General features: G+C 23.3%; 2 protein-coding genes across 2 annotated transcripts; both read right to left on the minus strand.

The window, feature by feature from the left end:
- Positions 1–129: 129 nt before the first annotated feature.
- On the minus strand, positions 130–13,427 carry LOC145945284 (aminopeptidase N-like). The gene is made up of 13 exons (XM_083054180.1): positions 13,321–13,427; positions 12,253–12,362; positions 10,182–10,642; positions 8,614–9,099; positions 7,543–7,726; positions 6,934–7,093; positions 6,520–6,595; positions 5,064–5,443; positions 4,300–4,592; positions 2,124–2,344; positions 1,394–1,753; positions 1,223–1,292; positions 130–359 (listed from the first exon to the last, which is right to left on the minus strand). Exons 3-13 carry the CDS (start codon positions 10,619–10,621, stop codon positions 219–221), a joined length of 2,811 nt encoding a protein of 936 aa, XP_082910306.1. The 5' UTR covers positions 10,622–10,642; positions 12,253–12,362; positions 13,321–13,427; the 3' UTR covers positions 130–218.
- A 1,467-nt stretch (positions 13,428–14,894) lies between these two features.
- On the minus strand, positions 14,895–25,681 carry LOC145945288 (aminopeptidase N-like). Its single transcript, XM_083054186.1, has 12 exons — positions 25,667–25,681; positions 25,449–25,503; positions 24,126–24,593; positions 22,985–23,168; positions 22,544–22,700; positions 22,046–22,121; positions 20,818–21,197; positions 20,063–20,352; positions 16,922–17,127; positions 16,188–16,544; positions 16,018–16,087; positions 14,895–15,165 (listed from the first exon to the last, which is right to left on the minus strand). Exons 3-12 carry the CDS (start codon positions 24,584–24,586, stop codon positions 15,025–15,027), a joined length of 2,322 nt encoding a protein of 773 aa, XP_082910312.1. The 5' UTR covers positions 24,587–24,593; positions 25,449–25,503; positions 25,667–25,681; the 3' UTR covers positions 14,895–15,024.
- Between the last annotated feature and the right edge of the window lie 469 nt (positions 25,682–26,150).

The raw sequence follows: 26,150 nt of genomic DNA on the forward strand, positions 1-26,150 counted from the left end.
TATAATTAGAACAATAAAGAATATAATTAAAATCAAATTGACATATATAAGTATTGACATAAGTAATATATACAAATAAATAATAAATATGTAAAACGTTATAAATATGTAAGCAATTATTTTAAATATTTATGCTACATTATTAAAGATTTAATAAATAATGGGTATTTTACAATTGCAATTGATAATGTATGTGATGTAGTTGCATCTATAATAATTCAATTAAGCCTGGGCTTTACGTACAAATTTCGGAAGTATATCAGCTTTTTCATCATCTTAATACTACGTAGTTTGATCGTGCTTGCAATATACTTATCTTGTGTTACTGATATCCATAATATATTCGTGAATTTATGTATCTGAAATAAATATTATTTTAATTTTAATTTTTTATATATCAATGAGTAATTTCGTAATTAATGATAATGAAAAACAAATGCAAGTTTCTCAAATAGTCAGCATAAGTAATTATATCGACATATAGAGTGTTTTATTTTAATTTTCCCAGGCAAATATCTAAAATTAAGCGAAATACGAAAAGAAAATGTTTAAATAAAAGTTGTAAGATTTTGAGTGGGAAATAAGTTGGCGCTTGTAAAAGTATGCAATTTGCAATTAGCAGCTACATATTTTTTTTTTACAAAACAACTATGTGTTTTTTTACACCAATTGATTTCTCTCATTATTTTGTGCATAAAAGTTTTGAGATAACATTATTGAAAAATATATATTTTACGAAATATTTGATAGTTTATGTAAAATTATGTTATATATTAAAAAATATATAAAATATTTCGTAAACTATTCACTTTCTGTCATTCTACCTTAATAACTTTTTACGCCAAATATTGCGAGAAATCGATTTATGTAAAAAAATCAAGGTAGTTTTAAGAAAAAGATCTTCAAATGATCTTTAAAATTGCCCTCTTAGAAATCAGTCAGTAGCGTCAATTTCTTTCTCCCTCGAAATCTTACAATTTTTATTTAAACATTTTTTTTCGTATTTTGTTTAACTTCAGAGATATTTGTCTGGAGAAAATTAAAATGAAACACCCTGCATAAGATAGCATAAGATAATAATATGAAAGAGAAAAATATGTACATTATATACATAATAATATAACATATTTTAAATATATAATATATACAATATAATATATGTAATACATTTAAAAAAAAATAAATATTATAATGAAAACTTTATAAATAAGTAGAAATTTACCTCGTTAAGTTGTTCAGATGAATATGCATTATTAATCATCACAACTACTGTTGCATATATATTGACATGACTATAAGAACAAATAGTAAGTATAGATTTATAATTATAATACATACATAATAAATCTTTAAAATAATAAACAATACAATTTTATTAACAAAATTTTATCACCTGAAATGTATTAGTTTAAAATGTTCCAATAGGCGTTTAAGTGTTGCAGTGTTCTTAGCATGTCTCGAAAGAATAGAAAGATAAATATTAGCAGTTAAAAGATCAACTTTACGCTCTATTTCTGTTGCTATTTTTTTATTTTTATTAATTGTCATTTTATTTTTCAAGTTTGCTAAATGGAACGATAGAAAATAAGTGATTATTTGGGGATCCTCGGAACAAATAAGGCCCTCCATCATTTTATAATCAAATCTTTCTTTGAATATTCTGAACGCCTCCTCCCATGCATAGAACCATGTAGTAAAATTCGCATACTTTAAACCATTACAGTAAGTCCACTTCTCCCACCCAGGTAGAAATCTGCGGCAAACAGAAAAAAAATGTTTTATTTACAGTCTCTTTATTAATAAATATCCAAAAATGAAGTCCATATTTAATCGAATATAAACATATAATTATATATATGCGTGTTAGTATATTTTCTTTTTCTCGATTTTTCTCAGTATTTCCACATTATGCGCTACATATTTAATTTCATTACTATTATGACATGTATATGTAGACATATGTAGACATTATTACATATTTTATTCATCTCAATACATACATAAATATATACATATATTTATATTTAATTTTGGGTGGTTTTTTTCTCCAATAATGAATATATCAAAATATAAGCGCGCAAGATTTAAAAAAACACAGAAATGTAATAATGAAAGGCACTTACGTGAACTCAGCGTATTTAGTATTTGGTTTTCTAATATGAGTTATATATAATTCTAATTGACGTTCAGCTACGCTATTGCACAAAGGATTATTGATGATACATGCGATTCTTGTGACTTCTTGTTTTAAAGATGCATCAAGATTGTTGTTGGTGGGTACCGTTTGATTATAAAAATCCTCTTTTATCGGTTCAAACAGGTTTCTTATTTTCTCTAATACATTCTGCAATTTGTAAAAATAAGTTATTCTATTCAGTCATAAAATTATTTACATACACATATATGTATATATGTATGTATATGCAAAAAAATATACATTTTTTTTTTTAGAAATGAAACTACTTTATTTCCGTAAGTGATTAAAATAATATGCTCCAAATTAATTAATTTCTTGAATAATTTTTTATATTGTTTAAATACATTATGTTTATTTTTTACGTGATTCAAAATTTTCTAATATTAGATCATTACAGAGAAAATACAAGGTAAAAAATTTCTAACTTGTACAAAGATATTATAAATATACATATAATAAATGTATGCAATTAAAAGACTTATCATGTATCATATTATATTTTTTTGAAACTAAAATTCAGTTTTTGTAAAATATATAAAAAATTTTTGATATATGTTAATAACATTTTATGATAAAAGAATTTGTATATTTGTTTATTGTTTACTTAATTTATTGTACTCTTTACTAAAGTTGGATATAAATTATATAATCTTGTTATAAAATCAATCTCAAAATATATATTTAAGATTTAATTTTCTAAGAGAAATGTGATATAATAATTAATAAAGTAATATTAATATATGTTTATTTAGACACGTTTAAAAATAAAATCTCAAATTGAAATTTATTTAATTTCTTGTTATGTATTATATGTTATATGTATATAAAAAAAAATTAATGCCCATGCATTATATATTTTTTTCTTGAAATTGACGCACTAATTTTAGTATTTTATTTGCACGTTGAAATTTAAATGTCTTTTAAAATTAGGCTTTTTGTAAAAAAAAAAAAAAGAAAGTTTGGAAAATTACTTTATAAAAATAATTCATTAATCGTTCCTTATTATAGATTGTAAAATAATAACTCGTTATACTGTCATTCGTTGTCAATATTGTAAAATAACTTGCATTATTGTATTCTTACAATTTTCGTTTTTCTTTTCTTAATGCTACTAAAGTCAAGTTCTATGCATAAAACACAAAAATTTTTTAAATATTATATTTTTCTTTGAAAATGTAAGAAAAGCAATATAATTTCAATATCTATATATAAAGTCCATAATAATTCTAGAATTGTAAATCTTTATATTTCTTAATCGGAGAAAATTCTTTTTTTAAGAATATTGCAAAGAAATTTCTTTTCATAATTAGAAAAGTAAGTATGTAAACACATAAAAATAAATTTTTTAGTTTAATATTTTAACAGATTAAAATATAAATGTGAAAAAATTGCTTATTGTTTTTACACTTTAACCTTTGTGCAAATTCAAAATTTTAATAAAATGTTATAAATTATAAATTAAATTGTATTTTTAAATTTGTTTCTAATGTCTGAATTTGTATAAGAAAAACAAAAATATAACAAAATAAAAACAAATTTAAATTACATAAATTGCTTTAAAATAAAAAACAAAATTTTATTGCAATTGTGGTTAAAAGGTGATTAAAAGACAGTCTTTTTAAATTGTATCGAAATTTTTAAAAGAATTAAATGATTTAAGTGTGTGCGTTTGCAAATATGTTAGAAAACATGCCAGGTAAACTCAAAAGTAACGATAAAGATAACTGTAAAACTTGTTTTAATGCGTTATTGAAAAAAAATGTAAAGTTAGTGAATTTGTTACTATAATGTCAAATTTGTTACAATTTTGTTACTATGTTTCCGAATAAAAACTGTAAAGATAATAAAGCCACAAGTAAAGCGTTATACTTATCGATTCTGAAAAAAAAACAGCACATAATTATAAGATTTCCGTATAATTATCTTATAATTAAGTTTATTATTATTGTTAATTAGCTAATACATCTTATTACTTCCTAAGCAAAAGTCAGAATTATGATATAAAATTGTTATATGATAGAACTTTGTTAATGACACAATTTTGTATTCATTAATCTAATATCCAACACAATTTTATCGATGTACATTATTACTGACAGTACCTGGAGCGTCTTGGGAAATTCTCTTGTATTATTTGGGTATACAAATATAATTGATGTATATTCAAAAGCTTTGATCATAGGGTACCATGCTACGTAATTTTTCTCTCTTCTCGGTAAATAGCTCGCGAGTTCCCAGAATACAGAGAAATCAAGTTTTCCATTTATCGCAAAATAAAATGCGTCATCGATGATTTGCGCTCGATTGAGGACATGTATATTAGTATAATTTGCAGAATTTAAGTAACGTGCAAGTCTTTGCCAATTCTCGTAATCATAATTGACGCGATAGTATCCTGTTATTAAACAGATAAATTTTATCGATTATTATTTTGAATTATAAATTATGTATAAAATAAAAAAAATATTTCAAATTACATTAATTTTATTTTTGCACGTTGTTTTAAACATATAAACTACTTTATATAGAAATTGAACATATATATATATGTACATGTACATATATTATAATAAAAAGATGCCATAATAAAATTAAAAATTAAAGCTCTGAAAAAATAAACGGCGTGCAAAATTGTATAAATTTAAATTAATTATAATTAAAAAAATAATATTTACCTAAACGTGTTTAATGGTAATATTGCAAAATATTAAAAAAAAAAAATTATTATTGTTTATAATATGTGAAATATAATTCCAAAATTTATAAAAATGTATATATAAGTATAAATATATATAATAAAGAAATATTCTATTTAATGATGATATTAATATATTATAATTTATATTATAATTTATTTAATATTTACCAGTGTGTTGTATGTTGACAATGATCCATTTCACTTTTTTATCAAGGAGTATTTCCAACGTCGGTCTCGAGTTTGTTAAACAATCATTAATATTTGGCCAACTTATGTTAAAATTGATGTCTGTATTTATAGTATAGGAGACGGGTATAAAATATGGTGTTTCACCGAAATTCTCGTCAAACTCTTTCGATATTATCACTTGATCGTTAGAATAATCTCGTATCACATTTAGCACAGGACAATATTTTTGTGTAGTCCAAATATCCATCATTTCTTTCAAGTTCTGAAGGTAATATATATCGTAAACTTCGTACTTTTTTGTCTCAGTCTCCATAAAGTTCCACAGATCATCGGGAGTTTTCGAATTAAAATTAGCCAGACTGTAAAATTTAACATATTATGCTTATGGCAATAAATGCTATATAATATAATTGATTCGAATTAGAAAAATATAAAATTATAATTATTCGTTTTGACGGATACAGCTTGAATAACTTTCAGTTTGATATTAATGTTGGCTGTTACCAAGGTCAATTTATTTAAAGCAGCGATCGATTTTCTTACAAAATAAGGTCTAAATCAGCAAATTGCATAAAATAATGCTAATATATATGATGTCCACTATAATTTTATTTTTTCAATTAATTATTTTATTAGTATATATTAGTATTTTTGTTATATTTAAGAAAGTGCAATATATAAATATATTATTGTATACTTTATCTCCGAGTATTTGTCTGTATATATTTTTATTATAATAGTTCTTAACTGTTTTCTAAACTATTTTGTTGACAAATTTAAATTTTTAACAGCATTTACCAATTTTTTATTTTTTTAATTTCTGTTTGTTACATATGCAAATTTGGATAATCATTGGATACACTTTTATAAACTTAGCGTATGTTTTTCTACTTTCTTTAGAAAAGTTTTTGGTATACATTTTTGCTTTTACATATTTGTATACATATATACATTTTTTTGTATGTTTGTGTATATATTTATTATGGATTATATACATATATAAGAAATTTCTCAAATATGGATCGATGGATAATATAATATTGTTAATAACTTACTGTTAATAACTTTACACATACATAATATGATTTATGTATTATTTTATATTAGTTTATATTAAAAATTGTTATAATTAAGATTATAATTATTGCCAGAGTTAGACTTTAATTTGTATTAAAACCAAACAGTCCATATTATAATATCTGTTTTCAAATTTCGTATTATATAACATTTGAGAAGAAATATGTTTTTGTTTAGTTTCTGTTTCCTTGTGAAGAAAATTTTATATTTTTGTGTGTTACTTAAATTATAAGACTGATTAAAATAAACGAGACTGATTAAAAAATATTTAATACAAATTTATTTTAGAAAAAACCTTATAATAGTCCATATTTAGAGAAACTTTTATAATTATTATATTACAATATAAGTAACTTACTTTTTATACGTATTGACAGATGTCCAAAATATATAATCGGGAATTACACTTTCTAACATCCGCCATATAACGGCTCCTATAAAAATATAAATAATTTTAACCCATGATATTCATAAATTCGTTAACATAATTAATAATACTAAATAAGAATTAATTATTAAAACATTTTTTATAACAAGAGTAAAAGCAAAGAAGAAGAAATACATGTAGAATTGAATTGAATTAATTGAATTAATTTGTTCTTATTAATATATGTTTATGGTTGGTAATGTAATTATTGTTTAATTATTATATTACTTACAAATTTTTTATATAAATATATATCTGTATATGTAAAAATATATATATATATATATATATATATATAAATATTTTAATTAATTCATAATTCATAATTCAAATGTACATACATACCTTTAATAGGAGAAAAAGGAATAATTGAATTAATTTTAAATGTATCGCTTGCATCTTTTGTAAAATTATTTCTATCAAATTCAGAGTTTATTCTTAGATAACGATACTCATAATTAGCCTGAACTACGAACAAGTCCATTATCTGGGAATCTGGTAAAGCCTACAGACAAATTAATGTATCCGAATAAATATAAAATAGTAAAAGAAAATTACATTAATAATACATAATAATGTATAAAATCATTAGCTTATTTCTAAAGAAACTGTTGCTATTTTATATATTAATTTAAATTATAATATTTTTTAATTTTCTAGTAAAATGTGTATATAATTATTTAACGATTGGATGAAAATTATTATTGTAGATTAAAAAATATAAACGCAAGTTCTTCCCAAAATCTAATAACAAATTTTATATTTTTTATCTGCTCTGTAATGTTTCTTTTCCAAATAGTAATGATATTGTAAGAAAATGAAGAAAAATAATATAATGGCATTTTTTCTATATTCTTATCAAATAAGAAGACAATTTCAAATTTTTACATCTTGTCAGAATATATGTCAACCAAAATTTTCTTATAATTAACATTAGAAATGTTAGAAAACAACCTGGCCGATGATATACGTTTCGAGGTATAGATTGAAGCCCTCGTTTAACCACCAGTAAGACCAACAAGACGGATCGAAGAGATAACCATACCATTGAGATATTATAGCATGAGCCATTGTGCGCATCACTTTAAATTTATCCCCAGGAAGTTGTAATTCTTCGTTGTAGATAATTTCAGTTTCACTAAAAATTGTTCGTCAATATTATGATTATATCGAAACATTTTGTTATAAACTTGCATATTTTGCTTATGTAAAAATTAAATATGTTTCACATACATATATTTGAAAAGCACAATTCAAGTTTATTGTTAAACATAATTAAAATTTTAATAAATATATATAAGAATAGATTAATTAAATAACTTTGATAAACAAAGAAATTGTCAATTTCTTGTAACAATGTATTCAATGTATTATATGTATTAATTATATGTAATTATTTTATAGAACTAAATTTTTTTTCTTTCTCAAAATCGAAATAAGTATGGTAATTTTATTTTCCAATATTTTTGTTCTCCATATTTAATTCTCAAAATGACATAATAAATCTTTTAGCAATTTTTCGATTAATACATGAAAAATATAGAAATTATACTCATACAATGAGTTCAACAATAAGAACAGAAACATATATCTTTAATATAAAAACTCAAAATTGTGTCAAATCGTTGATAATATTTGAATTCTTAGTTTGATATAATAACGAAATTTCTCAATCATTGAGTGTCTATTACATGATACAAATGTAAGTTATTCGGTAATTGTATTATATTTATTATACATGTGTTTTATCGCGTCATTAATTATAACTATATAGTTATAAAAATTACTTGAGCATCGATAAAAGCATACATTTCCGAATTCTATCAAATACTACTTTCTATATAGTTAAAATAAATAAATAATTGGATAAATACCGCGTTATAAGTCTCTATTCGCTATCAGATGTAACAATAAAAGTGGAAAAGTGCATATCTTCGAATTAAAAAATTTTAAAATAATAATATATTATTTTAATAATTTATGCATATGTTTACGATTATTTCTAGAATATATATTATGTAGTACTTGTAAATAATCAGTCCAGAGGTCTGCCAAATTTTGTTCTTGAAATTCGGAACGGCGACATAATCCAGTTTTGGAATAATTTTGAAGAACTTCCATTTGGTAAGTAATAAATACGTAATTATATTATCAATAACATATTGCGCGACTTCCATGTGGGGTGTTATGCGCCGTTTGTACAACACTGACTTGATTGTCGTCCTTGGTTGTAAGTAATCAGCGGTAGTGATAACCGGATCCCATGCGTTATATTTATATATTATAATTACTACGTCATTCGGAGACATTTCAGGTGTCGTGTTGAAATGTGTAATCATCATCCCCTTCTCATATATTTCTTCTTGGTCTCGTACCCGTGAATTCGATATAGATCTGTATGTTAAGGTATGGTGTACAGAAATGTTAAAGGTAGCACTTAATTCCGGCTCGTCCAAACATGGAAATAATTCTCGGGCTGTTCGCGGCTCGTTTAATATCGCGATCATCCACCTAGCACATTTTAATGACATGCTTTAAAGAATGACAACTTTTTAGCAATTACTGGTACAACAATTATTAAGGTTCCTGGATCCTCGCCGCGGCCATGTTGGATGTGACGTCAGAGGCGAGAAAACACATGCTGAAAATTCTTATTGTTCATTTTTAAATAAAAAGATATTTCAAATGTCTTTAGCACACTTTTAAAATACCTTGAAAACTGTTCTTTTTTCTTGACAGTCAATCAACAACCGTAAAATATGATCGTAATATCAGACTTTGTCATGCGGATTGAATGATGCGCATGTGCAAAGACCAGACTGGGCCTCGTATTACAATCATATTTTACAGCTACTGATTGATTATAAAGAAAAAAAGGATAGTTTTTGAGGTATTTTAAGAGTGTGCTAAAGCCACCTAAAATGCTGTTTCATCGAAATATCTTTTTATCTAAAAATGGCACGTAATAATTTTCAACGTGTGCTTTTTAGCCTCTGACGTCACAATTCCAACACGGTCGGCGAGAAACCAAGAGCCTTAAGAAAGCATTATAGAATGTACCAGTGCAATATATAAATAATATTTTAAAAAATGATATTTTCCCTTAATGCTACTTATTTATATTTACATATATTTTCTATGATGTCTTTTAATTTATAATTTATAAAAAAAAGATGCGATTAATGTAATTATTTATCAAATGTTTGATATATTAATATATATTATATAAAGTATAATCATACTCAGATATAATAAAGTTTTATTTGCAACATTGTCAACAACATATTTTTTATAAACCATCTTAGAACAAAAATTAAGGTATATTATAATTTTTGATGGTAATATAAATAATTTGTAAAATATAATAATAAATAATGTTTACAAAATGGAATATGTATAACTATATGTATAATATAAATACGTATATAATGTATAATATATAACTATATATATAACTATATATATAATTATATAATATATAAACAATATATGTATAAAATATATTTATACATATTATATGACTTATATATTTTTAAATTATTTCTATACATTTATTTATTGATTATTTTAAATATATTTTTATATTTACTCACTCTTCCTCTTTATGTTCGTACCAATAAGTACGAAACGTCTTTGGGGCATATCGAAAAGATATAAGGTTGTCAAATTCTATGTATAAAATATAAAATCCATGTTCTAAGTTAGTATTAGCCCCAAGTTGCTCGGCGAAATTAAAAACTATAGTTCCATTATTTGGAAACGTTTTAAAACGATCTGGTGTATAGATTTTTGTACTGGTAACCGACTTCATGTACATATTCCATACATTTATATGAGTTGATACATGTAAAGTTATGTTTTGTGTTGCACAATTATTATAAACTGTGGCATTACACTGGCACCTTAACGCGTTTGTTGATATCATATTTAAGTTCAAATTATAATGAAGCGGTGTCAGACAATGAGGCGAAAAAGCCATTGCCGTAACAACGATGTATAATAAAATATTTAATGACAATTTTAAGAACATCATGTCAGCTTTTGCTTCAAATATCTGTAAATACATATTTTAGTTAAGAGTGGATATAAAACAAAAATATATAAACAACAAATAAATATAAGGAAAATGCAAAATTGTCGACACCTGTCCGAGAAAAGATAAATATATAAAAAAATTGCAGCAATTTAGAAGAATATACAATCTATTTAAATAGTTGTAAATTTTTATGAAAAATTTTTTATATATTTGCGTTTTATATACTTGTATTACAAATGTATGTTAATCTTGAGTCAATAAATTTATGTTTTCTATTAATTTCATTTTTTAGAAAGTAAAGAACATTGATACGAGTCTTATATAGAACACATTTTAAATTCTTTGGAAAATTTAGACTTAAAAATTCAAATTTTTTTAGTCAAACTTTTCTCCGATTTGTCGTATCTCACAATACGGTCTATATACTCTATGTTAACTTTATGTAATATCAATGGAAATAACTTTTTTCTATATATATTCTGCGCTAATCATAAAATTGTTTTCACATATATTTATATATTTATATATTTTATATAAAATCATTTACATTTAAACAGTTGTTTTGTCTAAAGTTGTTTCTTTGTTTAGAGTTAAATAAAGCAGAAAATAGAAATACAGAAGAAATAAATGAAAATAAATGGAAAACTCTCGAAAATGGAAAAATATATTTAAAAAATTACAATAATTTATATAAAAAGATTGAATTTGTTTGAATAATTGATTATAATTTTATTGAATAATTGTTATACACAAAAATTTGAGAATTACAAGCTAATTAATGTGTATATTTATAATTGATGTAGAGTATAAGCAAATTTTAATCTTTTACAATATATTAAAATGCTGATAGCAATAACAACTCAGTAAAAAGAAAAAAAAAAAATATCGTCTTGAACTCGGCACGGTAATTAGACAACATCAAAAACACGATATTAACCAAAATTCGCGTCGTACATCTTATTGACTTTGTGACAACTGTCAATAAGTGCGGTTGTGTTTGAGATAGATCTATTTTTTTATAACGCGGAAATTTTAATAATGTAGATGGATTGCGCAGTTTGTGTGTGTGTGTGTATATTTTTATCCAAGGTACATATTACTCATAATTTATACAATAATATTAATCTTATTTTATAAAATAAAATGTATTCTATATTAATTTTATTTTTTTGAAAAAAATTGTTTCGACTCTCATGTGAAAAATAAAATAAAAATTTTCTGACACATTTAAGGCCAGAAACGCAAATAAAAATTAGCTCTCAGAACTAAAAGAAGACAATTTTTCTTGAAATTTGTACACTGTCTTATTATAAATAAAGAATTATAAATAATAAATTAAAATAATAAATATTATTGATAAATGGAAAATAATAAAAATATATATTGAAATATCGGGGAATACTGAATAAATTATATAGCATAAATGGTGAAGAAATACTAATTACGAGAAAAATAATAAAAAATATAGAAAAAAATTTATAATTTTTTTCATTTTTATAGCAAATTAATTTTAAATATTAAGATAAAAAATTTCATTATTAATATAATCTGAATCTATATGTGACTACACAAAAGCTGCATATATGTCTATAGCCTTACTAAAACAAAGCAATTGAATACTTAAATACCTTGGATTTCGATGATAGAAAATATGCAAAATAAAAATTTATAGCTGTGGCGAAGCAGTTATATTCAAGTTATTATTCCACGTAAACTAAATTGTGTCCTCCTGTTGAATCTGTAAACAATATATATTATTTATTAGCTTATTCTTTAAAAATATCAAGGTTAATACAAGATATCAAAATAAATAGAAGAAAGATGAAGCTTTTTTCATGTCTATATACATATATTGTTATTACATATACATTAGCAAATTAAATTGCACAAATTAAAATGCCATATATTGCAACATATAAATATAAGGTACTAATTACTAATTATTATATACTTTTACTATTTTTTTTTTTAATAATTTTCTTATATAGGTGTCAAAGCTAAAATTTCTTTTAGAGGATTTTATTTTACTCTGAAATAAAGCTTTTTATCGGAGATAAACTCTTTTCAAAACTGTTCAGATTTAGAAATATATAATATATTTTAACTCAAGAATGTATAAAATAATTTCTTTTAATAACTGGGCTTTGTCCGTTATTGGTTTGACAATATGTTTATCAACGTGTTATTATAAAAGATCAGATTTATAGGTGTCATTTGTAAGTCATATATACAAATAGGCTACGATCCAAAAGTCACTGCCAGTACTGGAAATCTATAGTTACGTATATTGTAGAAAAAAAAGCAACGAAATAGCTGTTGCAAATTTTTAAATTTATTTAAATTTTGTTTGATATACGTTTTATGAGCAAATCACACTTGGCTTAAATAAAAGACGCCAAAAAAACATTGATTCTCGATATCTTTTAGAAATTAAATGTATTAAACAAAATAATTTGTTTTTGTAACTTGTTAAAATAATTAAAACACGGTATTCGATTCAAATCTAAATGTTTTTACGTTAACTGCAATGTGGAGAAAATAAAGACAATAATTGAAATTAAAAAATATAAACGTTTTCTTCAAAACTAAATAAAATATTGTTTAGAAAATAAACATTCTCTAGTCATGTTTCCTCTACATATTTTTGTACATGTATATGTAAAAAAAAATATTAAAATTTTCATTATTTTACTTACATTTTAATCGTGGAATCACGAGCTGTTATTTTATATAGCCAAAAGAGGTAGCCAAAAGTATCACTCAATTTCGATCTTACCTCTTCGAACGAACATCGAATACTGACGGTATCATAACATATGAAATACACAATGTCATGTAAATATCTCCTTAAAGCCTGTGTCGCACTGCGAATTGTCGACCCAATCAGAGCGAAGCAACCTAGAAGAATTCAGATTACGAATCTCTTCTTGTGGCCAAATAATGTGGCAGTTTACGAGATATTTTATACTTCAATTTTATATAATTTTTGCAAAAATTACTAAATATCTTATATAATATTCAGTCTTCGATAATATTATCTCAATACTTTTATATATGTATAAAAAAAATAAAAGATGTTAAAAAAAAATCAATTGGTTTAAAGAAAATACATAATCGTTTTTAAAAACTATTTTGTTTAAAAAAAATAATAATTTTTTTTAAATTTATACATAACTATTTCCGTCTAATTTTTAACGCACTGAAAGAAAGTTAAATTATGAAATTTAATGGTTTTTATTCATACCGCAAAACACAATATGATATTTTCTTACATAATATTAACTTATTGATGATGACAACTTTTTCCTACATTATTTTTCTACTTTGTATTATTATATTAAAAATGCAAAATACACGAAGAATAAAAAAATAGAGGAATGTGTAAATTTGTGATTATAATATCAGATTTTGCACAAATAGTAAATGTTCAGACATAATTTTAAATATGCTCAACGTAATATCTTCAAAGTTTTATTTCTTTTATCTACTCGTGTTATTTTTCTTCATAATAAAAATAAAATAAATAAAATTACTTAATAGTTATTAATATACACATATTTAACTTATTTATATATTTTGATTTAATTTTATTTATCTTATTCCATCATTAAAAAATTGTAATGTGAAAGAGAAATTTGCGTTAATATTATTGATATATTTAAGAAGTTGTAGAAGAATATTTTTGAAGATACGAAATATAAACATATAAAATTATATATTTATGGCAATCAGCATTTTGGAATAATTATAATTACATAAAATTTCATAATTAAAATTTTTTATTATTTTATAGAAATATTTAAACAATAATGTATAATATTATATTATATAAATATAATAATAATCACACATACTAATTTTTATATATTAATACTAACTATTACATTAATTGTATTAAGAGTAAATATTAATAATAAGTCATCTCAAAATGTTAATGTTTATAATCTATATGTATATGTATATTAAATTTAATATCTTATAAATATTTAAATACATATCTCAATATTAATATTTAATAAAGCGATATATAATTAATGTACATAAAATAATATATCAAAAACATATATACATATATGCGTATATGTACAATGTATAATAAACATTACGTAAATATAATTAATGTTTATATAAATATTAAAACTAATAATATAAAAGCTAATTTAACGTTAAATACTTTTAAAATATAATCTTATATAATTAGAACAATCAAGAAAATAATTAAAATCAAAAATTGACATATAAGTAATATATATAAATAGATAATAAAATATGTAAAATATTATAAATATGTAAAAAATTATTTTAAATATTTACGTTATATAATTGAAGATTTTATAAATAGTGGGTGTTTCACAAATTGCAATTGATAATGTATGTGTTGTAGTTGCACCTATAATAATTCAATTAATACTGGACTCCTCGTACAAATTTCGAAAATATTCCAACTGGTCCATTATCTTACGAATACGTATTCTGATAGTGTGTGCAATATGTCTCAAACGTAATGGTGATATGTGTAATGTTTTCGTGAAATTATATATCTGAAATAAATATTATTTTAATTTTAATTTTTTATATCAATGAGTAATTTCGTAATTAATGATAATGAAAAACAAATGCAAGATTTTCAAATAGTAAGCATAAGTAATTATATCGATATACAGAGTGTTTCATTTTAATTTCGCCAGGCAAATATCTCTGAAATTAAACGAAATAGGAAAAAATTATTTAAATAAAAGTTGTACAATTTCGAAAGGGAAAGTAGTTGGCGCTTGTAAAAGTATATAATTGGCAATTAGCAGCGACATACTTTTTCTTTTACAAACAACTAGGTGTTTTTTTTTACACTTGATTCCTCTCATTATTTTGTGCTTAAAAGTTTTAAAATAAAATTATCAAAAAATGTATTTTACGTATAAAATATAAAAGTTATAAAATATTAGTAGTTTAAAGTATAAAATATCTCGTAAATTATTCACTTTTTGGTAATCCTACCTTAATAACTTTTTACGCCAAATATTGCGAGAGATTGATTTATTTAAAAAAAATTAAGGGTAGTTCTATTTAAAAAGAAAACATAAATGACCGTTAAATGATTTTGAAAATCGCCTTCTTGGAAATCAGTTAGTAGCGCTAATTTTTTTCCTCCTTGAAATCTTACAACTTTTATTTAAACACTTTTTCATATTTTATTTTATTTTAGAGACATTTTCCTGGGAAAAATAAAATAAAACCACCTGTATAATATATCTAACAATATTAAAAAAAAAAAATACGTACATTATTATACATAAAATATAACATATGTTAAATACATACAATATAATATATGTAATACATTTTAACAAAGAATAAATATTATAATGAAACTTTATAAATAAGTATAAATTTACCTCGTTAAGTTGTTCAAATGAATATGCATTATTAATCATCACAATTAACGCTGCATTGATATTGACATGACTATAACAACAAATAGTATGTATAGATTTATAATTAACACATACATAATAAATCTTTATGATAATAAACAATATAATTTTATTTAAAAAAATTTTATTACCTTAACTTCATTATTTCATCATGTTCCAATAGTTTTTTAAGCATTTCAATGTTTTTAGCATGTCTCGAAAGAGTAGAAAGAAAAATATTGGCAGTTAAAGAATTAATTTCACGCTCTACTTCTTCTGCTATTGTTTCATCTTTATTATCTATAAAGTGATTTTTAAAGTTTGCTAAATAGTACGACAGATAATAAAAGATTATTTGGGGATTCTCGGAACAAAGAAGGCCCTCGAACATTATATAATCAGATCTTTCTTTGTATATTCTGATCGCCTCCTGCCATACATAGAGCCATGTCATATTCGCATCCTTTAAACCATTACAGTAAACCCATTTCTGCCACCCAGGTAAAATTCTGCGCAATACAGAAAAGATATGTTTTATTTATTGATATTTCTGTTACCGATATTTAGCATACAGTCTCTTTATTAATAAATCTCCAAAAATGAAGTCCACATTCAATCAAATAATATATATGTGTGTCAGTATAATTTTTTCTCTCGATTTTTCAGTGTTGCCACATCAAGCGCTACATATTTAATTTCATTAGTTTTATGACACACTATGTATATGTAAACATATTTTATTTATAAATACATACATAAATATGTACATAAATGTATTTATTTTTTATTTTGTACGGTTTATTTCTCCAGTAATAAAAATATATGTTAAATATAAGCGCACAAGACTTGAAAAGACAGAGAAATATAATGATTAAAATGCACTTACGTGTACGTATTTATTCTAGTATCATGTAAATATAATTCTAATTGACGTTGAGCTTCTCTAATGCACAAAGCATTACCGATGATACATGCGATTCTTGCGAGTTCTTGTTTTAAAGATTTATCAAGATCGTTGTTAGTGTGTACCATTTGATCGTACGTATCTTGGGGTATAGGTAGAAACAGGTTTTTCATTTTCACTAATACATCCTGCAATTTAATAAAAAATAACTTTTTATATATTTAAATCTTAAAATTATTTACAAACACGTATATAATATGTATGCAAAAAATGTACATTTTCATTGACTAGAACTATTTCATTTTAGTAAGTAATTAAAATATATTCCGAATTAATCGTTTGAATAATTTTTTATACCGTTTAAATACATACAATTTTAATATGTTCATTTTTTAAGTAATTCATAATTTTTTAACTAATATTAGATAATTATAGAGTAAGTATAAAAAAAAGTAAAAAATTTTAAATTTTCACAAGAGTATTTTATAATAAATGTCTGCAATTAAGAGATTTATCATGTATCATATTTTATTTTTTTGAAATTAAAACTCAGTTCAAATTTTTTATATCGGTCAATAACACTTAAAAAAAAATTGTATATTTATTGTTTACTTAATTATTCACTTATTGTACAATTTACTAAAGTTGGGTGCAAATTGTAATCTTATTATACTTAATCAATTTTAAAATGTATATTTGAGATTTAATTTTTTAAGATAAATGTGATACAATAATTAATAAAGTAATAGTTAATATATGTTTATTTAAGCACTGTTAATAAAAATAAAATCTCAAATTGAAATTTATTTAATATCTTGTTATTGTACCATAAAAAGTGCTCCATGCATTACGAATCAGTTTCAATAAAAATTAGATTTTTCGTAAAAAAAAAAGATAACTGGGAAAATTACTTTATAAAAATAATTCATTATTGTTTCTCATTATAAATTTTAAATTAATATCTCGTCACTGTTATTTGTTGTTGATATTGTAAAGTAACTTGGGTTATCGTATTGTTACAATTTTGGTTCTTTCTAAATGCTATTAAAGTTAAGTTCTATGCATAAAACACAAATTTTTAAAATATTACTTTTTTTTTGTAAAATGAAAATGTAATAAATATTTCTAAATCGGAGAAACATCTTTTCTTTAAGAACATTGCAAAGAAATTTTCTTTTATAATGAGAAAAGCAAATATGTAAATACATAAAAATAAGTTTTCTAGTTCAATATTTTAATAGATTAATATAAATATGGAATTTGCGTGTTTTTGCACTTTTAACTTTGTGCAAATTCAAAATTTTGGTCGAATGTTATAAATAATAAATTAAATTAAATTTTATGTTTAAATTCGTGTCTAATATGTATAAATTAGTATACAAAAAAACAAAAATAAGACAAAATAAAATATTTAAATCATATAAATTGATTTAAATAAAAGTCACACATAAAATTTCAATGCAATTGTGATTAAAATGTGATTAAAAAACAATATTTCTAAATTGTATTTTAATATTTAAAAGGATTCAATGCTTTTAGTGTGTGCGTTTGTAAATATATTATAAAATATGCCAGGTAAACTCAGAAGTAACTATAGAAATAAATGTAAAATTTGTTTTAACGCATTACTGAAAAAAACAATGCAAAGTAGTGAATTTGTTACAAATGCTGTTACTATGTTTTCGAATAAAAACAATACTGTAAAGATAACGAAGCCACAAGTAATGCGTTAAATTTCGATCCTGAAAAACAACATTACATAATTGTAATATTTCCATATAATTATCCGTATAAGTATATAATTATGTTTATTATTTTATTTTTAATTACTTAATATCTTACCATTTAAGCAAGTCAGAATTATGATATAAAATTGTTATAATATAACTTTTGTTATGATACAATTTTGTATTTTTAGTGATCTAATATTCAACACAATTTTATCAATATACACTTCGCACAATATATAAGAGATAAAAAAAATTGGTTAAGAAAGGCAAATATTAAATAGCTATAACTTTGTTTAAAAAAAATGAGAATTTAAATTGTAAAAAAGGATTTCAAATCGTGAAATCTCTACTTTTAAAAGATTAAAGCAGTTTTTTACTTTCTTCAATTTTAGTATTTTTTTTATATATAACGACATATTATTTTCACAATTACCACCGACATTAGTATCATCCAATGCGCAAATTTAATCGTACAATCTTCACACGGTGAGCTTGGGATAAAGTTGATGTCGGTAGTAATTTTGAAAATGACATGCAACTTTACATTTTCTAAATTTTATGTTGAGGCAATTAAAAGATTATGTTAGGAAGTGGAGAAAAGATTTTTCTGCCACAAATTTTACTTTTTTCTATGTTTTGTCAAAGCAAATCAAATTTTTTTAACATGATATTGTACGCATCGATCATTTTCAGCATACGGATCACTATAAAGAAATTATTCTAGCATGTCTGTGATTTTTTTGTCGAATTTGGAGTACTAAAAGACACAACAATTTTAGTCGATAAAATTTTTTAGTAACCTTGCGTAATTTTTCTCGAAATTTAAACAAAAGAGAGAAAACTCGCGAATTTTTTCGTTATTTTCACGTATTTGTAAAAATGTTCACGAGTTAAAAATTTAGTCACTATATTATATTATAGAGCCAAGAATCTAATTTTAAAATTGCTGTACGATAGTTTCTAACGGACTTATGAACGATCAAAATAAAAATGGCCATTTTCTCTTCAATTCTTGATTATTTGATAAGGAAAAATCGAAATTTGAATTTTAAGAAACGATTTTGCAGGGAAAACTTCAGGCTTTAACGCAAAAAAATCAAAAAGTTTTTTCAAATATTTTTGTGCATGCGACACATTTACAAAGTGAGAAGAAAATTTTCTTTTTTGTTTAAGTTCGTCGTTTTCTGTATGTAAAAAATATCACAATTGAAGAAAATAAAAAACAGCTGTGACCTTTCGAAAATAGAGATTTCACGCTTTGAGATCCTTTTTTAAAATTTAAATTCTTATATTTTGAAACAAAGTTACAACTATTAAAAATTTGCCTATTTTTTAGACAATTTTTTTTGATCCCTCAATTATTGTGCGGGGTGTACTTTATTACTGACAGTACCTGGAGCTCCTTAGGAAGTTCATCTGGATTATTTGAAAATGCAAGAATAAACGATGTATATTGAAAAGCTTTGATCATAGGGTACCATGCTATGTAATCTTTCTCTCGCCATAAATAGCTTGCAAGTTTCCAGAACATGTAGAAATCAAGTTTTCCATTTATCGCAAAATAAAATGCGTCATCGATGATTTGCGCTCGATTGAGGACATGTATATTAGTATAATTTGCAGAATTTAAGTAACGTGCAAGGCTTTGCCAATTCTCGTAATCATAGTTGACGCGATAGTATCCTGTTATTAAACAGATAAATTTTATCGATTATTTTTTTGAATTATGAATTATGTATAAAGTAAAAATAATATTTCGAATTACATTACTTTTATTTTTGCATGTTGTTTTAAACATATAAACTACTTTATATAGAAATTGAACATATATATATGTACATGTACATATATTATAATAAAAAGATGCCATAATAAAATTAAAAATTAAAGCTCTGAAAAAATAAATGGCGTGCAAAATTGTATAAATTTAAATTAATTATAATTAAAAAAATAATATTTACCTAAACGTGTTTAATGGTAATATTGCAAAATATTAAAAAAAAAATTATTATTGTTTATAATATGTGAAATATAATTCCAAAATTTATAAGAATGTACATAAGTATAAATATATATAATAAAGAAATATTCTTTTTAATGATGATATTAATATATTATAATTTATATTATAATTTATTTAATATTTACCAGTGTGTTGTATGTTGACAATGATCCATCTAACTTCTTTATCAAGGAGTATTTCCAACGTCGGTCTCGAGTTTGTTAAACAATCACTAATATTTGGCCAACTTGTGTTAAAATCGATGTCTGTGTCCACAGTATAGGTGACGGGTATAAAATATGGTGCTTCATCCAGTTTGTCGTTAAACTCTTTCGATATTATGACTTGATTGTTAGAATAATTTCGTGTCACATTTAGCACAGGACAATACTTTTGCGTAGACCAAATATTCATTATTTCTTTCACGTTCCGAAGGTAGTTTACATCATAAAATTCGTATTTTTTGGTCTCATTCTCCATAACGTTCCACAGATCATTGGGAGTTTTCGAATTAGAGGAAGACAGTCTGTAAAATTTAACATATTATGCTTATGGCAATAATTGCTACATAATATAATTGATTCGAATTAGAAAAATATAAAATTATTTTTATTCGTTTTAACGGATATAGCTTGAATAAATTTCACTTTGATATTAATGTTGGTTTTTATATATGTCAATTGGTTTAAAACAGCTATCGATTTTCTTACAAAATAAATTAGCAAATTGCATAAAATAATGCTAATATATTTAATGCAAATGATAATAATTTCTCTTTGTTACATACGCAAATTTGAATAATCATAGGATACACTTTCATAAACTTAGCGTATGTTTTTTATCTTCTTTAGAATAGTTTTTGATAAACATTTTTGCTCTTACACGTATTAATTATACGCTTTTTTTATATGTTTTGTATATATATTTATTATAGATTATATATGTAGGAAATTTCCCAAATATGGACCGATGAATAAAATAATATTGTTTAATGACTTTACATAATATGATTTAAGTATTATTTCATATATTACATCTCATTGAAAATTGATATATAATTAAGATTATTATTATTGCCTGTTGGACTTTATAATTTGTATTAAAATCAAGCAGTCCATATTATAGTATCTGTTTTCAAATTTCGTATTGTTTGATATTTGAGAAGAAATATATTTTTGTTTGGGTTATTGTTTCTTTGTAAAGAAAATTTTATAATTTTTTGTGTGTTACTTAATAATTATAAGACTAATTAAAATAAACAAGACTGGTTATACAATATTGAATAAAAATTTATTTTAGAAAAAACCTTATGGTAGTCCATAAAATTTAGAGAAACTTTTATAATTATTATATAACAATATGAATAACACTTACTTAACAAACGTATTGACAGATGTCCAAAATATCTCATCGGGAATTACACTTTTTAACATCCGCCATATAACGGCTCCTATAAATATATAATGTATGCGTAATTATATACATTTCAAATAATTTTCATTCAAATTTAACCCATTATGTTCATATATTCGTAAGCATAGCTTGCCAATAATATTAAATATAAGAAATAATTATATTCTTAAAAAAATTATTTATAACAAGCATATAAGCAAAGAAGAACTAAATGTAAAATTGTATTTGATTAATTTGTTCTTATTGATATATGTTTATGGTTGTATGGCAATGTATAATTATTGTTTAATTATATTATTTACAAAATTATTTTTATAAATTTATATGTGTATATGTAAATATATATATAATATATATACATATATATGTATATATATATTGTATATATGTATACATATATGTATACATATATGTATATATTTTAATTAATTCATAATTCAAATGTACATACATACATACCTTTAATAGGAAAAAAAGACAAAATTGATTGAACTTTAAATGTATCGCTTGTATCTTTCGTAAAATTATTTCTATCAATTGTAATGTTTGTTGTTAGAAAACAAGACTCATATTGAGCCTGAACTACGAACAAGTCCATCATCCGGAAATCTAAAATCTACAGACAAATTGATGCATCCCCGAATAAATATAAAATAGTAAAAGAAAATCACATTAATAATACGTAATAATGTATAAAATTATTAGTTATTAAAATAGTGTTATAAAAAAAATAGTATTATAGTTATTAGAATAGTGAAAACAAAAATAATATAATGACATCTCTTCTATATCTTTATCGAATGAGAAGGCAATTTCAAAAGTTTTTAGCTTGTCAGAATCAAATTTCAACCAAAATTTTCTTATAATATTAACGTTAGAAATTAATGTTATAATACAAACCTGGTCGACGATATACGTTTCGAGGAATAGAATGAAGCCTTCATTTAACCACCAGTGAGACAAATGAAGCGGATCGAAGAAATTACTATACCACTGAGATACTATATCATGAGCTATTAAGCGCATCATTATAAATTTATGCGCAGGAAGATGTAATTTCTCGTTGTAGGTAATATCAGCTTCACTGAAAATTGTTCGTAAATAATTTGATTATATCGAAACATTTTGTTTAAACTTGCATATATTGCTCATGTAAAAATTAAGAAAATATGTTTTACATACATATATTTAAAAAGCACAATTCCAGTGTTGTTAAACATAAATAAAATTTTAATAAAGATAAGACTTGATTAATTAAACTTTGACAAGCAAAAAAGTGATCATTTTTTGTAACAATTTATTTAATGTATTATATGTGTTAATTATAAATAATTATTTCATATAACTCTTTTTTTCAAAGTTGAAATAAATATGGTAATTTTTTTTTCCAATATTTTTGTTATTATTATTTATTTTTTGAAGTGACAGAATAAGCCTTCTGGCGATTTTTCGATTAATATATACAAAAATATAGAAATTATACTCATACAATAAGTTCAATAATAAGAACAGAAACATTAAATAAATATATCTCTAAAAATATATCTTTAACGTAAAAACTAAAAATTGTGTCAAATCGTTGATAATATTTGAATTCTTAGTTTGATATAACAACGAAAGTTTCTCAATCATTGTATGTCTATTACATAATATAAATGTAAATTATTCATTATTTGTATTTATTATAGTAAATATTATATATACATGTGTTTTATCGCGTCATTCATTATAATTGCTTATAAAAATTATTTGATCATCGATAATAGCACATATTTTCAAATTCCATAAAATATACTACTTATTAAATTGTTAATATAATAATTAAATAATTGGATAAATACTGTTATAATTCTGTATTTAATTAAGCCATCAAATGGAACAATAGATATTAAAAAATGCATACTTTTGAATTTTTAATTTTAAAAATAATAATATAATATTTTTATATTATTATATAATTTTTATATTATTATATAATTTTATAAAAATAATAAGATATATTCATATATGTTTACAATTATTTTTAGAATATATGTATTACTTGTAAATAATCAGGCCCCAGGTCCGCCAAATTTTATTTTTGAAATTCGGAACGGCGACATAATCCACTTTTGAAACATTTTTCAGGATATTCCATTCGTTATTTAAACGCGAAGTTACCATTGCAGCAACATATAGACCTAATTTCAGGTTGGGTGCGAAATCCGGTCTGCACCACGTCTTAATGACAGGCTCTTTCGGAACAACATGGATCGGATGCAAATGGTGAATATAATATATCAAAAGTGCTACGTCGTTTGGAGATATTTCGGGTGTCGTTTGAAAATGAGTAATCATTATCGTGTCAGCTATAAATTCGTATTCTCGTTCCGGCATATTCGATAAAACTTTGTATTCTTTATCATGTTCTACAGAAATGGTAAAGGTGGCACTTAATTCCGGCTCGTCCAAACATGGAAATAATTCTCGGGCTGTTCGCGGCTGGTTTAGTATCGCCATCATCCACCTACTACATTTTAATAACATATACTATTATAGAGAATGACAACTTTACAGCAATTACTGGTACAATAATTATTATAAAAAACTTTGCAGAGTGTACCGATAGCGCGATATATAAATAATGTAAAAAAAATGATAATATTTGTCGCCAATTATTCATTATTATTTATTATTACATGTATTTTGTTACACATATATGTATATATAACAAACATACACAACAGAACAAATATACTATTATTTTTTAATTTATATATGTATATACAGGGTGTTTCAAATTATTTTTGACAATCAAATATTTCGATATCATGTAATTCCAGAAAAAAATGTTTCAAACAAAAATTGTATGGCTTCAAGGGGGACAGAAGATAGTGGCAAAGATTTTAACCTTGGGTTTGTTTACAGATCACATAAAAGTATTAAGGTAAGATTATCGAAAACTGAATATATCACAGAATATTTTACATCTAATGTAAAAAAGTTTATAACTTTAAACCTTATAACTCAAAAAGTACTTGAGAGAAAAATATTTTTTTATAATGTTTTGGAAAGCTCTCGAAATAAGCTACAATAATATGCAATGAAAATTAGTAGATTCCATTTAAGAAATTGAAGGTGATCTTTACGTGATCTTTAAATGACTGTCCAAGGTCAAACCAATGACACCATTTTATGGTCCCCTTGAAACCATACAACTTTTGTCTGAAACATTTTTATTCATATGTATATATGTGTGTATATATGTGTATATATATATATAATATGTTTATTATTATGCAATATATAAATATTTTTATATAATTTATGTACATTTATTTATTGCTTATTTTTAATATATTTTTATATTTTTATATTTACTCACTCTTTCTGATTATGTTCGTACCAATAAGTTCGCAAAAACCCTGATCGTGGAGCATCTTTATATCGTAAAAATATAAAGTTTTCAAATTCTATATTCACAATATAATATCCATATTCTAAGTTATTATCAGGCCCTAAATGCTTGGCGAAATTAAAAATAATAGTTCCATTTGCGTATTTTCTTATATTATTTACTCTATAGATTTTTGAATTCATTACCGACATCATATTCACTTTCCGTACAAATATATAAGTTGCTACGTGAAAAGTTATGTTCTGTGTTGCACAATTATTGAAAACTATAATACTGGACTTCCCCTTTAACACATATCTTGGTTCCAGTAGTAGTTTTAGTTTCAAATCATAATGATATGGTTTCAGACAGTTTGACGAAAAAGCCACTGTCATTACAACGATGTGTAATAAAATATTTAATGACAGTTTTAGGAACATCATGTCATTTCTTGCTTCAAATATCTACAAACACATATTTTTATTAACATTGAAATAAGAAACAAAAATGGACAACAAGTAAATATAAGAAAAATGCAAAACTGTCGACTTCTGTCGGAGGAAAGGTAAACATATAAAAAATTGCAGCAATTTAAAAAAATATACAATCTATTTAAATAGCTGTAAACTTTTACGAATATTTCTTTATATATATTGCGTTTTATATTAAGGCTTTTTGATACTCGCCACT

This window comes from Prenolepis imparis, unplaced genomic scaffold, assembly GCF_030444845.1.
Source record: "Prenolepis imparis isolate NDT839.2.m4 unplaced genomic scaffold, iyPreImpa1.0 SCAF_14, whole genome shotgun sequence".
Classification (NCBI taxonomy): domain Eukaryota; kingdom Metazoa; phylum Arthropoda; class Insecta; order Hymenoptera; family Formicidae; genus Prenolepis; species Prenolepis imparis.